This window comes from Artibeus jamaicensis, unplaced genomic scaffold, assembly GCF_021234435.1.
Source record: "Artibeus jamaicensis isolate MK-2021 breed Jamaican fruit bat unplaced genomic scaffold, CSHL_Jam_final contig_1284, whole genome shotgun sequence".
Lineage (NCBI taxonomy): Eukaryota > Metazoa > Chordata > Mammalia > Chiroptera > Phyllostomidae > Artibeus > Artibeus jamaicensis.
In genome coordinates this window covers 3551926-3567466 of record NW_026521249.1, presented here as the reverse complement: position 1 = coordinate 3567466, position 15541 = coordinate 3551926, and the positions used below count along the sequence as shown (strand labels likewise).

At 37.8% G+C, this 15541-nt stretch overlaps 1 protein-coding gene across 1 annotated transcript in view; it reads left to right on the top strand.

Annotated features, from left to right (window-relative positions):
* Positions 1-6162, top strand: part of MCM6 (minichromosome maintenance complex component 6) — a 47413-nt gene extending 41251 nt beyond the window's left edge. The window contains exons 14-17 of the mRNA XM_053667034.1: positions 335-470; positions 1029-1184; positions 3311-3450; positions 5654-6162. Coding sequence (XP_053523009.1) covers positions 335-470; positions 1029-1184; positions 3311-3450; positions 5654-5770 — 549 coding nt within the window. The 3' untranslated portion in view covers positions 5771-6162. The remainder of the gene's footprint in view (positions 1-334; positions 471-1028; positions 1185-3310; positions 3451-5653) is intronic.
* The last annotated feature ends 9379 nt before the right edge of the window (positions 6163-15541 follow it).

Below are 15541 nucleotides of genomic sequence, written 5' to 3'. Positions count from 1 at the left end.
TGGGTATATATACTTAGGAATGGAATTATTGGGTCCTTGGTAGTAGTACACATGTGTTCAGTTTAGTGGAGATGACCAAAATGGTTTTTTGTAGTGGTCATATCAATTTATATTCCCGCCAGCAGTGAACGAAAGTTGTTCTACATTTTTTCCAACACACAATATTGTTGGTCATTTTAGCCATGCTGGTGATTTAACGGTATTATCTCATATTTTATGTGTGTCAGGCATAGTGTGGGAAAGCCAAAATACCACTGTGGTTTTGTATAGAGAAAGTCTGTTTGGTATATCAAGAAGACTGACTTCCTGATTTACCTTGTCTTGATTGGTTTAGGTCCAGCCTAAACATGTGAAAGAAGCTTTCAGGTTATTGAACAAATCAATCATTCGTGTAGAAACACCTGACGTCAATCTAGATCAAGATGAAGAAGCCCAAATGGAGGTGGATGAGGCCCCAGACGGCATCAATGGTGAGATGCTTGTTTATGACAGTTCTGGAGTTACAGACCAGAATGTTCTCTGAGGTGTCATGGCGAGAGTGCACTTGTTGATGGTTTTAAATGGATATTGAGTTGTAATTTACTCTTTATAAGTTAAAATTCAATTAAATAATTGACATAAAGTATATATGCTTAAAGACAAAATATAACAAAATGGTGATAGTGGATTTAATTCCCCAGCCTTATTTGTATTATAATTTTGTTTTTTATTTAAAAACATGTTTGGGGGTACATTAAAATAGAAAATTATCAGAATTAAAAATTTTGCATATAGTATTGAAAATGTACTTTCAGGTCATGAAATCTTTATAGCTCTTACCCTTTCAATTTCTTCCAAGTTAGTTTGTCTTCACTAACAGCACTTGCAAATTTGCTTTTAATTTTTATTTGTAAAATTACTAAATACTGAGTATACATGTATGCTTGTTTTGAAATTAGTATTAAAATATAAGTAGTATATTTATAAACATTTGATAGGGAAGTTTTGAGGAACAGAAAGAAAATTCAGATGGTTGATGTTTCACTTAGGTCATGCTGACAGCCCTGCTCCTATGAATGGAATCAACAGCCACAGTGAAGACACAAACCAAGATTCGGTTCCAAAAGCCTCCTTAAGGCTGGGCTTCTCTGAATACTGCCGAATCTCCAACCTTATTGTGCTTCACCTCAGGAAGATGGAAGAAGGTGAGGCTGTACCTAGTGTTGCTCACATGCTCATTTACATAAGCTCTAGTCACTTAAACTACTTGTGACCCCTGAAGATTGTGTTTTGTCACAAGAGATGATAAATTGTTAAATGAGCTCACTTTGGCAGAGAAAATCTGCAGGGCATCAGCCTATCTGCCAGCCTGGACATTTCACCACAAGTTCATTCTCAGACAAAGGTTCATGGATTATACTTATTAATGTTGTTGGCCAATTATAGTAGTTTTAAAGCAGAATTTAGGATTTGATAATATATAAAGAAGCACTTCATAACGTTTCTACAGATGTAAAATCACTGTTCCTTACAATAACTTTATTTAAAATGTATGAACTCCTAGTTAATTATATTTTATAGTCTAGTATTGAACTCAAAAGCCTATATCAGCACAAGTACATTCCAGACTAGAAACAAAGTAAAATCCTCATTTCTCCATAGGTAAAGTGTGATATCTGGACACTAGTACGTTTCCTACCCTTAACTGCTTTACCATGTTGTTCCAAGTTAACATCAACCTGTAGTTAGCCTTAAGGTAGGAGGAAAAATAATGAAATCAAGGAGTCAAGCTTAAACTTTAATTTGGTGTTTAACCACCAGCTGGATCTTACTTAAAAGTTCCAATATGCTGACTTTCAGACACATTTTGTCATCACAGTGTCCTATGAGATGGAATAAAAGAACACCAGAGATTCTCTTAGCTTACTGAAGGTCTGAGCTCTGTAATTCGGCTCTCTTTTTCCTGGTAACTGTGGACCGGTGGGAGAGAAGAGTGCAAAGAAGCCACTGGGACAGATGGGTTTTAGCCTCACTCCCTTCTCATATAAAGAGATTTGAGAACTCGCATATTCTTGTGTTCACATAATACTTCATTATTCTATTTCTCTCTCATACAGCTAAGATTTAAACATGGCAGACCATTGATGGGGCAAAGATATGATTAGCACTGAGACACTGTCTGCATTTCCTAGGTGAATTCTACTACATCTTCCTTTCTTCAAAAAAGAAAAAGAAGATGCTGTTCACCTGATCAAATAAGTTACTCTCAATCTTCAGCACAGTTGACAGCACAGGGATCACAACTTTAAACCAAGGTCACTTACCAAGAACATTTGGACAGACCACTCAAGTTTCAGTACAGCAGGTCCTCAGATAATGTCATTTAGTTACAGCACTGATGAGATGCCATAGGAACTTAACTCTTATTTATACCAATTCACCTATGGTAAAATTGGTTTTACTACATGTTGTTTAACTTAAAATTGTAGAACCTATCAATATTGTTAAGTGAGTACTTAATGTACAGCCTTAATACAACTTGATAGCCAACTCAAAGTATTTTTAGTATATTTTATTGATTATGCTATTACAGTTGTCCCATTTTTTTCTCCCTTTTATCCCCCTCCACCCTGTACCCCCCTTCCTCCAGCATTTCCCCCGCCTTAGTTCATGTCTGTATGTCATACATATAAGTCCTTTGGCTTCTCCATTTCCTATACTATTCTAAACCTCCTCCTGTCTATTTTGTACCTACCAATTATGCTTCTTATTCCCTGTATCTTTTCCCCAACCCTACCCCCTCCCCACTGATACCCATTCATTCAATATTAATTGACTTTACTGGAATAAATGGTTAATTTTTCATTTTGAGTGAATTCCTGTGGTTTTTACTTCTCAGTTGACCTCCACAAAGTTTTTTTCCAAAAAGGAAAAGTTATATTTAAGATGTTTTACTTGTTGTTTCATTCCTAATTTATGCCTTCAATTGCTTTTGGCAAACATTCTCATAGATGATGAAGCATATGAAGATGAAAGAAACACCTTATACTCTGAAATCTTAGTAGCTTTAAGAAAGCTTTGTTTTTTACACTCTCTAATTTGATTTTTCTCTTCAGGATAAAGTTAGGTGTTCTTTAATACAAGTAATATCACAGGTTATTTTAGGTTTATGATAGAACATTGCAAATCTTATTTCAGCAGATGTACTTTCTGACTGGTTGATGGTTATCTAATCTGTACATATCTTGTGTGTGCACACCCCAAGGATTGACAATACAATTTTCTAGAAAGATAATTTAATCAAATTAAAATTTTGTTGTTGTTGTTGCAGAAGAGGATGAGTCAGCTTTAAAGAGGAGCGAGCTTGTTAACTGGTACTTGAATGAAATTGAATCAGAAATAGATTCTGAAGAGGAACTTATAAATAAAAAGAGAATCATTGAGAAAGTCATTTATCGACTCACCCACTATGTACGTATAGACCTTCCTTTGCTTGCTCGGGTATTAGTGGGGGACGGAGCTTATGCCTGATTTATGTGTGGATTCATTCGATGCTCATTTGTTTTGAATCCTTGGGGTCTAGTCAGAATTATGAATTGTAAAAGAGTTAACAGTAATTGACTTATCTTCTGTACCGAAACAAGCAGAACATAAGTTAAATCTGGGAACAGGGATTCAGGGTCTTATTTTTTGTGTATTTTTAATGTTTGTTTTCCATTCCAATTACCATAAACCTTCAAGCATCAACCACTATTACCTATTTTTTTACATTTTATCTTCCTCAGATCCTTACCTTCATTACCCAGCTTACATTCTAATGATCATTCTTACATTTGTTTCTTTTTATCCCCCCAAACCAAATGGTATCCAGGTTTATTAAAGATATTTTTCATAAACAGTCATGGTGTTTCAGACAGGACATGGGCAAACAATTTTTAACAGTACACAGTTTTCACCTCCCTTCTTCAATGGACTGCCAAAATCAGAAAGCCACTACAACACCCAATGAAGTCTTCATTTGATGCTCTGAGCACCAAAAATTTAGAGGGAGAGTTAACATTTCAAAATCACTCTTTGTCTTTATTTAAGTGTTTAGTTCGTCTCTCTTGTTAAAATGCAAGCACCATGAGAGCAGGGGGTTTTTTGTCTTGTCAACCACTGTATCCCCAGGTTCTACATTGTTGCCTGGTGCAAAGAGGGGTCAAATATTTGTTGAATGATTGAGTTTTTCTGTTCAAATGGGAGAGCTTCAACCATCCTACAGTTCACTTCAATGCTCACTTTATAAATATTATAGGTGTTACATAGGATTGTCTCATCTGAAAAACTGTTTACCTGTGTGAGAGCAGATACAAATGAGCATATGATTTTGATGGGGTTGCCAGATCAGAACAGCTTCTCAGATCAGAATTTAATAAATGATATATATGAAAATAAACCTGAATCAGGATAGCGTGTGCCCAGAAGTGGCTCTCTGGCAGTAGGCAGTGTGTCTGCACCAGGCCAGCCCTTTTCTCCCCAGAGCCACCTGGGATCAGTGTAAGATGAAATGACCAGTGCAAGAAATCTACACTGGGACACACTGAAATTACCTGATCTAAATTGGTAGTTTTACTCACTGCCTGAGTTAATTTGCTACAAAAGACTAGAGAACTTGTACCGTGCTGATTAAATGTTCTTTCTGTGTGGGCGTGTTAGTACAAGAGTGCTTGAAAGTGTCCAGTCCCTCTTAATAGCATTAGTGCTCATTCTCTGGGACTTTGCCTCCTTCTCATTTGGGATATTTTAGATTGATGTATAGGTACATTATAGGCTTGAATTTTTGTCATTAGTATTTTAAGCCATGTGGCATCTTTCCCCCTCATTTTTATTGACTTATTTTTAGAGAGGGGGTAGGGATCTGGCCCAGAACCCAGGTGTATGCCCTGACTGAGAATCGAACTGGTAACATGTTATCTTCAGATTCTACTTCTAACTAAATTATGAGTAGGTAGTATATGAAAGACTTCAGTGACCAGTAATTAAAATGAGCAAATATTCATTAAAACCAAACACTTACATTAGAGTGATAAACATAATGATAAACATATTCATCAGAGGATTTTACCCAGTTGCATAATCTTAAAATTCATGCATGATGTTTTGACTTTTTTGAAATTATACTTACAAGCATTCAATGTAATACACTAGGAAACCTCATTAAAATCACAATTTTGAACCCTGACTGGTGTAGCTCAGTGGATTGAGAGCAGGTCTGCAAACCAAAGGATTGAGGTTCGATTCCCAGTCAGGGCACGTGCCTGGGTTGCAGGCCAGTTCCCAGCAGGGGACTCACGAGAGGCAAACATACACTGATATTTCTCTCCTCTCCTTCCCTTCTTCTCTAAAAATAAATAAATCTTTTTTAAAAAATCACAATGTTGAGCTTGCTTACGTATGTTTTAATTTTTTAAAGAAGGTTTGTGGTATGAAAAAGTCTACATCCTGATGGGAATCAGGAGGATTAGCAGAACCTTAATAATAATTTGAAGTTATAGTCCTTTGTCTAGGAGTTTCTGGAGGGAAAATGGAAAAAAAACGCTAGTAGCAAACATTCAAAAGGGTCGAGTGCTGTGTACCTGGGTGTTTTTACAATAATGCTGGAGGCCTGAGGACAAATGTTTGTGTTTCACAGGATCATGTTCTAATTGAGCTCACCCAGGCTGGATTGAAAGGTTCCACGGAAGGAAGTGAGAGCTATGAAGAAGATCCCTACTTGGTAGTTAACCCCAATTACTTGCTTGAAGATTGAGATACTGAAAGCAACTAACCAGAGAAACTGGCCCTCTACCTCGTGGCCTCGGGTCTACACAGAGTTCTACCAGGGTCAGAAATGTTTCTGGGAGCGATGCTTCAGGAAGATTTATTTTTGCATAAAAAGAGCCAGGTTGATGGTCCTGTGTGTCACGTTCCCCTCATAACACTTCTGCGCCAACATGGGCTTTAGCACTTTGTTTAGTGTGCTGCTTATCTAAGTGAAGTTGGAACCCAATAATGTGTGGTTTCTGTAACTAAGACCTTTGCTTTCATGTGTAGGAAAAAAGGTCTGTTTCTTTTATGGTGTGTACTATTTTATTGAGGAAATAACTTTTTCAGTTGCTAACCACTGCTTTCTTTTTTTCATCAAAATAAAATAATCTGTTTTGCACATGTCTGTGGGATTTATTTGTACTCTATCATTTCTGTATACTTGCAACTATGAGTCTTTCACTTTTTTAATTTTGTATTTGTTTCAGGTGTACAGCATAGTGGTTAAACAGTTAAATAATTTATGAAATGATCTCCCTGCTAAAAACTCTAGTACCCTCCTGACACCACATATGTAATTATCACAATATTTTGACTATATTCTCTATGTTGCATTACACATCCCCATGATGAGTCTTCCACTTTTTGCTTAATCTGAAGCAAGGGGTTTTAAGGATGAGGGTGAACCTTCAGGATCCCATTCCTGTGGGGAGGAGTCCTTATTAGAATTCGTATGAATGCTAAGGGAGACTTGGAGATGGCTTTCTAAGGATAATTCTGGGTTTTTTTAATAGCTTATTTTCTTAAAGTTTATTTTACTTTTTCATTACTCTTTAAAAGTTTAACTTGTCTGTCCTAAGAGTTCTTTTCTAACTGCTTTTCTAAGAGATGTCATTTTCTATCTTATAAACCATTTCTAAATTTTATGCTCTTTTCCAGGTAAAAGTTGTTACTGTTTATGATACTAGCTTCCTGAAGCTTAGTTATGATCAGTATATTGATAATATAGCACTTTCTGTTGTTGCAGCTTTTAACAACAGATGCCATTCTTAGCCTGCAGGGCCTGTCAGGAAATGACTGTGTGTGGTATGTGAGTAACTTCATTCTCCACTGGTTTGAGAACCACAGCATGAGGGGCACTGGAAGTGGAGGGAGAGTTGCACAGTTAGCAGGTACACAGTTATAAGCTTCTTCAAAAGTATGTTCCTAATTAATGAGGGTAGAAGAGGCTGTTGGGATGAAGAAATCTTGGGGAGCAGGATCTCAAGGCTTCTATAGGAGCAAGAGATATTAATATAAAAAATGGACAAATAACAGGCAGGATATTCAGTAACAGGTATTAGGGAGAACATTCTGGGGAAAAGGTGGAGACAGGCAGACCCCCTCCCTGTAGTTACTCCCAACTTGATATGCAAAATGGGGTCAGGAGGTCCTGAAAGAAGAGAAACAGGCTGACAGAAATTTGAACTTCAAATTGATCAAATATTTGCCCAAAGGGAAAAAATTTTTAACAACTCTAACCTTTTTTTAAATTGATTTTAGAGACAGAAACATTGATTTTGTTCCATTTATTTATGTATTCATTGATCTTTGTATGTCCCCTGACTGGGGATTGAACCTACAACCTTGGCATATAAGGATAATAGTAACTGAGCAACCTGGTCAGGGAGCCCAAAGAAAAACTTTGAAGCTTAGGAAACATGAGTTGTTTTTGGTGAATCTGTCCTCCCTTTCTCAATCCTGCCATTAGTGGGAGGGCAGACTCCAGAGCAGGGTGAGGTAATTACTACAAAATCAGTGTTTGTACAGCACATCTGAATAAAGACTCTTACATTTCCGTATGTCCCCTACCTCCACATGTTATTTGTCAGGAAGGTGAAGTGGATAATGGATGATGGAACACATATAAGATCTTTATGAAGAAAATTAGAGAAGTATGTAATGAGTAGATGTAACATGCTCCTGACTGGGACTACTTGAATGTTGAAATTGTCAACTAATCTATAAATTTAGTGTATTTTTAACCAAGTCCCAACAGATGTCCATCAACGAGGAAATGACTACATAAGTTGTCTTATGTAGCATAAGTTGTCATATCTTAGCATAGCTAAGGTATAGCTATGTTGTGGGATATACCAGCAGTCCCCAACTTTTTGGCACCAAGGAGAGTTTCCATGGACACGGGCAGAAGTGGGTGGTGGTGGGCAGGAGGCAGAGCTCCAGCGAGCTTTCCTTAGGCTCAGCCACAGGCTGGAATGGGTCCAGGGCCTGGGGGCTGGGGACTCCTGGGATATACAAACAAAAATGGGTAAACCTATATCTCTGAAATGGGAATATCTCCAGGACACTTGGAAAAGGAAATATGCAAATATAGCCATAGAGGCACCTAAATATAAAGCAAATACTAACAGACCTAACTGGAGAGCAACAGCAATATAATACTAGGTGACTTTAATACCCCCCTCACTTTCATCAATGGATGAATATTGTGTCATCTAGGCAGAAGAATATCAATAAGAAAACGACCCTAAAAAAATGTTAGACCAGATGGACTTAACAGACATATACAGGGCATTCCATCTAAAAGCAAGAGAATAAACATTACTTCTCAAGCATAGAATATTTTCCAGGATAACCCATATGTTAGGCCACAAGTTAGATAAATTTAAGAAGATTGAAATCATATTAAGCATATTTTTCTGACCATTTGAAACTAGAAATTAATTAGAAGAAAACTGGAAAGTTCAATATGTAGAGATGAAACATGCTACTGAATGGGTCAAAGAAAAAAATCAGAAGAAATTTTAAAATAAGACAAATGAAAATGGAAATACAGCATACCAAAAATTAAGGGATGCTGCAAAAGCAGTCCTAAGGGGGAAGTTCATAAGCATACATTTCTACATCAAGAAACAAGATCTCAAATAACCTAATGCTATATCACAGGAACTAGAAAAAGAACAAATGAAGCTCCAAAGCTTGTTTAAGAAAGGAAAATAGAAAGATCAGAGTGGAAGTAAATAGCAACTTTAAGACAATAGAAAAGATCAATGAAAATAAGCTAGGTTTTTTAGTTTTCTAGGAACAAAATTGACAAACCTTTGGCTAGACTCACTAAAAAAAAAAAGACACCAGGAAGGAGAGAGCAGACATTACAACTAATAACTACAAAAATCGTAAGAGACCACTATGAATAACTATACACACCAACAAATTTGACAGCCTAGAAGAAATTCATAAAGTTTTAGAAATACATAATTTACCAAGACTTAATCATGAAGAACTGGAAAATATGAATAGACCAAGTACTAGAAGGACATTGAATCAATAATCAAAACCTCTCAAAAGTCCAGGACCAGATGGTTTAAGTAATGAATTCTACCAAACATTTAAAGAATTGATACCAATCTTTCTCAAACTCTTTAAAAATAGGAGAGGAGGGAACATTTCCAAACTCAGGTTAGCAGGCCATTATTACCCTGACATCAAAACTGGAGAAGGTTGCCACCAGAAAGGAAAATTATAGGCCAATATCCCTGATAACATGCAAAAATCCTCAACAAATTATTAGCAAGATGAATTCAACAATACAGTAAAAGGGTCATACACCATGGTCAAATGGATATTCCAGGGATGCCAGAATGGTTTGATGTCTACAAATCAACCAGTGTGATACCTCACATTAACAAAATGAAGGATAGCTTACGAGCCACAGATTCCACTTCTGGGTATGTATCCAAAGAAACCTAAAACACTAATTCTAAAGAATATGTGCACCACTATGTTCATTACGGTGCTATGTACAATAGCCAAGATGTGGAAACAACCCAAGTGCCCATGAATAAACAATTGGGTAAAAAAGCTGTGGTACGCATATGTGATGAAATACTATTCAGCCATAAAAAAATAATTAAATGTTTACCCTTTTGTGACAGCATGGATGGACCTAGAGGTTATTATGCTAAGTTAAATAAATCAAATGGAGAAAGTCAAATACCATATGATTTCACTTATATATGGAATCTAAAAAGTGAAAGAAATAAACAAAATAGAAACAGATTCATAGATATAGAGATCAGACTGATAGTTGTCAGAAGGGAGGAGGTTGGGGGATTAGGTGAAAAGGGTGAAGGGATTAAGAAGTAAAAATTTGGAGTCACAAAATTGTCATGGGGATGTAAAGTACAGCACCCAGAACATAGTCAATGATATTGTAGTAACTACATCTGGTGCCAAGTGGGTACTTGAAATATCAGGGTAACCACTTTATAAAGTAGATGATCATCTAACCACTATGCTGTACACGTGAAACTAACACAAAATAATATTGGATATAAACTGTGACCGAGAAAAAATGAAGGATAAAAATCATATGGTCATTTCAATAGATGGCAGAAAACAGCATTTGACAAAATTCAATAGCCATTTATGATTAAAAAAATACTCTCAAGAAAGTGTGTATAGAAGGAAAGTACCTCAACATAGTAAAGACTATACAGTCGTGCATTGTTTATTGATGGATATGCTTTGAGAAATGCATCATTAGACAATTTTGTTGTTGCACAAACATCACAGAGTAACACACAAACCAGATGGTCTAGCCTACTACACACACCTAGGTTATGTGGTCCAGCCTCTTGCTCCTAGGCTACAAACCGGTAAAGCATGGTACTGTACTGAATATGGTAAGCAATTGTAATACCGTGGTAAGTATTCTGTATCTAAACATACAAAAGATATGGTAAAAATATCCTATACAAGACCAAAAAATGGCATACCTGTACAGGGTGTTCACCGTGAATGGAGGCTGCAGGACGGGAAGGTGTGCTAAGTCAGTGAGTGAGCAGTGAGTGAGCAGTGAGTAAATGAGAAGGCCTGGGACACTACTGCACACCACTAGAGACTTTGTAAACATTGTACCTTCAGGCTACACTAAATTTATTTTCCACTGTTTTTCCAACAATAAGTTAACCTTATCTTACTGTAACTTTTACTTTTATAAACTTAATTTTTTTAAACTTTTGAGGAGGACTAGGGGGGCAGGCTGGGATGGGGGTAAAAAGCAGAAAACTGCTTGAACAACAATTAAAATTTTAAAAAAACTTCAACTTTTACAAGAATAGTTTAAAACACAAACACATTGTACAGCTACACAATAATGTTTTAATATTCTTTTTGAAATATATTTTGTTGATTATGCTATTACAGTTGTCCCATTTCCCCCCTTCACTCCCCTCCACCCTGCACACCCCCTCCCACCCACATTCTCCCCATTTAGTTCATGTCCATGGGTCTTACAATTTTCTTAGCTTCTACATTTCCCATACTATTCTTACCCTCCCCCTGTCTATTTTCTACCTACCATCTATGCTACTTATTCTCTGTACCTTTTCCCCCCTTCTCCTCCTCCCACTCCCCTGTTCATAACCCTCCATGTGATCTCCACTTCTGTGGTTCTGTTCCTGTTCTAGTTGTTTGCTTAATTTGTTTTTGTTTTTGTCTTTGTTTTAGGTGTGGTTGTTAATAATTATGAGTTTGCTGTCATTTTATGGTACATGTTTTTTATCTTCTTTTTCTTAGATAAGTCCCTTTAACATTTCATATAATAAGGGCTTGGTGATGATGAACTCTTTTAACTTGACCATATCTGAAAAGCACTTTACCTGTCCTTCCATTCTAAGTGAAAGCTTTGCTGGATAGAGCAATCTTGGATGTAGGTCCTTGCCTTTCATGATTTGGAATACTTCTTTCCAGTCCCTTCTTGCCTGTAAGGTCTCTTTTGAGAAATCAGCTGACAGTCTGATAGGTACTCCTTTGTAGGTGACTGTCTTCTTATCTCTTGCCACTTCTAGAATTCTCTCCTTCATTTTAATCTTGGCTAATGTAATTATGATGTGCCTTGGTGTGTTCCTCTTTGGGTCCAACTTCTTTGGGACTGTCTGAGCTTCCTGGACTTCCTGGAATTCTACTTCCTTTGCCAGATTGGGGAAGTTCTCCTTTATTATTTGTTCAAATAAGTTTTCCACTTGTAGCTGTTCCTCTTCCCCTTCTGGTACCCCTATGATTTGGATGTTGGAACATTTAAAGATGTCCTGGAGGTTCCTAAGCCTCTCCTCATTTTTTGAATTTTTGTTTCTTCATTCTTTTCTCTTTTTTTAAAGATTTTATTTATTTATCTTTAGAGGGGAAGGGGAGGAGGATTAGATGTTTCTTTCTTCCTTCTGGTCCACTCCAATGATTTGAGTCCCAGTTTACTTCCCATCACTATTGGTTCCCTGTGCATTTTCCGTCATTTCATTTAGCATAGCCTTCATTTTTTTCCATCTAATTTGTGACCAAATTCAACCAGCTTTGTGAGCACCCTGATTACCAGGGTTTTGAACTGTGCATCTGATAGGTTGGTCTCTTTATCGCTTAGTTCTGTTTTTTCTGGAGCTTTGATCGGTTTTTTTGTTTGGGCTATTTTTTGTCTTGATGCACCTGTTACGTAGTGAGGGGTGAAGCCTTAGGTGTTCACCCAAGTGGAGCAACCCATGAGAACAACAACCCAGTTGCTGGGTTGTGACACAGTATGTGCAGCAGGGGTCCAAGAGGAAACAATGGCACTTGCTCCACTCTCTGCCGGATTTCAGTCTTTTTCCCAGCTTCCCCCAAGCAAACTGAGCCCTTCTGGTGCTGATTCCCATGGGGGTGGGCTTGTGTACATTCTAGGACCCAATGGGTCTTTCCAATGAACTCTCCCATGAGGCTAATTTTTAAAAATTTTTGTTAAAAACTAAGATGCAAATACATATTAGCCAGGGCCTACACAGGGGCAGGATCATCAGATCATCTATATCACTGTCTTTACCTCCACATCTTGTCCCACTGGAGGTCTCCAGGGGCCAAAACAGGCATGGAGCTGTCCACTGCCATGAAAACCATTCTTCCTCCTGGGACACCTCCTGAACGACCTGTCTGAGGGCTCCTGGGGGAGGTGTCACTCTTTTCACAAATATGTCATGGTGACTTGCTTGGTCTGTCTCTTTCTTTAAAAAGATTATTTGTTTATTTATTTATTTTTAGAGAGAAGGGAAAGGAAGGAGAAAGAGAAAGAAACATCAATGTGTGGTTGCCACTTGTACACCCCCTACCGGGGACCTGGCCCACAACCCAGGCATGTGCTGACTGGGAATCGAACCAGCAACCCTTTGGTTCCCAGGCTGGCATTCAACTCACTGAGCTACACCAACCAGAGCTATCTCTGTCTGTCTGTCTCTGTCTGTCTGTCTGTCTGTCTCTCTCTCAAATCATAGATTTGCTTGTAAGTAGATAATGTACCAACATTTCTCTCTAGTAATGAAAACTTTCAGTGTTGGATCCATGTTTTTAAACTTTTTAATGAGCTTGTTGAGGTCTGAAAAAGCTGCTAAATACTTCACTAAGAGTTTTCTGAGGGTTCTTTTTCTTCTTCTGCAGTTTCCTTTTCTCCTGTCTCTTCTTCAGCTACGCACACCTATGGAACTGTTCCAGTTCCAACAACTCACTAGTCATGTCCTCAGGAACCTCCTCTAGGAGCTCCTCAGTGTCACTGTCATCTACACCCAGGTTAGACTTGTTTGCCATCTCAGACACAGCCTTGATTTTTGCAACCTCCTCATCTTGGCAAATCCTTTAAAGTCATGGACAAACCTCTTGAGTGTCTTTTTCCAGATGTACTCCTTAGTGACATCACCCAAGCCCAAGTCATGTTTTTTAATGCAGTGATCAATGTATTCATTCCAGAAGAGCATCAGTGTTTTCTTGGTGTCTTCTTCAGTTGAAGCACTAGCCTAAGCAAAGGTCACCTCAGGCAGTGGTCCTTAAAAGATTCTATAACACCTTGACCCATTGATTGGATCCACAATGTGGTGTTTGGAGGGAGAAACACCGCTTTGGTGTTGGGGTGCAGATCACCAATAAAAAGAAAATGTCTAGGAGGATTATCAACAATAATTGAAACATTGAAAGATATGTTATTCTCCAAACACTACTTCTCCATTTTTCTGGTGTAGCAATTTAGAAAAGCATCTTGGAAAAGGATTTTGATCATCCATGCTTTCTTATTGCTTGTGTACTACACTGGCCATGTGCTTACTGCTTTGCTTAAAGGCCCTGGGGTTCTCACGGTGCCAGATCACAAAGGGTGTCACTTTTCAGCCTGCAACACTGCTCTCAAGCAAGACTGTTATCCCATCTTTAAAAGCCTGGAAACCTGGTACTGAGGTGGCCTTTAAATGGATGCAAGTGCTTTCAGGTACCATATTTTCCGGACCATAAGACGCACCTAGGTTTTAGAGTAAGAAAAATAGAAAAAAAATTTTTGAAGCAAAAAATGTGGTAAAATATTTAATAACATAAGTAACATACTATTTCATCAATGTAAGTGTAAAGCCACATTCGGACTATAAGATGCACCCCCTTTCCTCCTGAATTTGGGGGGAATGTGTCTTATAGTCTGAAAAATACGTTGTTTGTGGATTAGGGAGCTTTGTCCATATTGAATATTTGCTCTGGCAAGTAATTTTCCTTCACAATCAGCTTATTTTGTGTTTCCAAAAATTCTTCAGCTGTGTTCACATCAGAACTTGCAAACTTCCTGCTCACATTCACATTATGTAATGAGTAAGGCATCTCAAATCATTTGCCAATACCTAGCAGTAAATTCAACATCATGGTTATTAGATTCAGCCTTTTCTTTCAACATTGCAAACAAACTCTTTGCCATGATCATCACGGTACTGAGAGGGATTCATTTCTGTGTCTTGTCTTTAATTCAGGTCATTAGAAATGTCTCCATGTGTGATGGAGAAAGTATTTGTTAATTTTCTAAAATATTTATTAGTCCCCTTTTCCTCAGTGAGGAGGACCCTTTAACAGGTTGTGTCACTTTGGTTTTGCTCTTCAAGACTGTAGCTGTGGTGGGTGGGACGTGCCTGACTGGTGAGTAGCCATCACCGATTTCCCACCTTTGCAGTCCTTAATCACTTTTCGTTTTGTTTTAATGTCAATCACTCAGTACAGCATCATTAGCTGTGCATTTTGTATGCTTCAGGGCCGTGATGAAGAAAACCACATGACATTAAGTGAAGCACAAAGGAAAATGATGCCATCAAGAAGCACAGTAAACATGAGGCGTATGAGGCTGCTGCCAGCATAACATGGCATCCTGGTTTTTTATAGGTAGAAAGAGAACATTCTAAAATGACAATAAAAAGGCCAACAGATATATAAAAAGATGTTCAACATTACCTGTTACAATGGAAATGCAAATCAAAACCACAGTGAAATACCACCTAACACCTATTAGAATGATTATTCTCAATAAGACAAGAAATAACAAAGATTGGAGAGGATGTGGAGGAAAGGAAACCTTTACACGTTGCTGGTGGGGATGTAAATTGGAGCAGCCAGCATGAAAAGTGGTATGGAGTTTCCTCAAAAAATTAAGAATAGAACTACTATATGATACAGCAACCCCTCTTCTAGGTACCTAGCTGAAAATTTTGAAAACACCTTTCATAAAGATATATGTACTTCTGTGTTTATTTTTTTAAGATTTTATTTATTTATTTTTTAGAGAGAAGGGAAGGAAGGGAGAAAGAAATCAATGTGAGAGAGAAACTTCGATCGGTTGCTCCTTGACCAGGGACTAAACCTGCAACCCAGGCATGTGCCCTGACTGGGAATCGAGCTGCTTTTGCTTTGCTGGACAATGGCCAACTGAGCCACCCTGGCTGGGGCTGTACTCCTACAT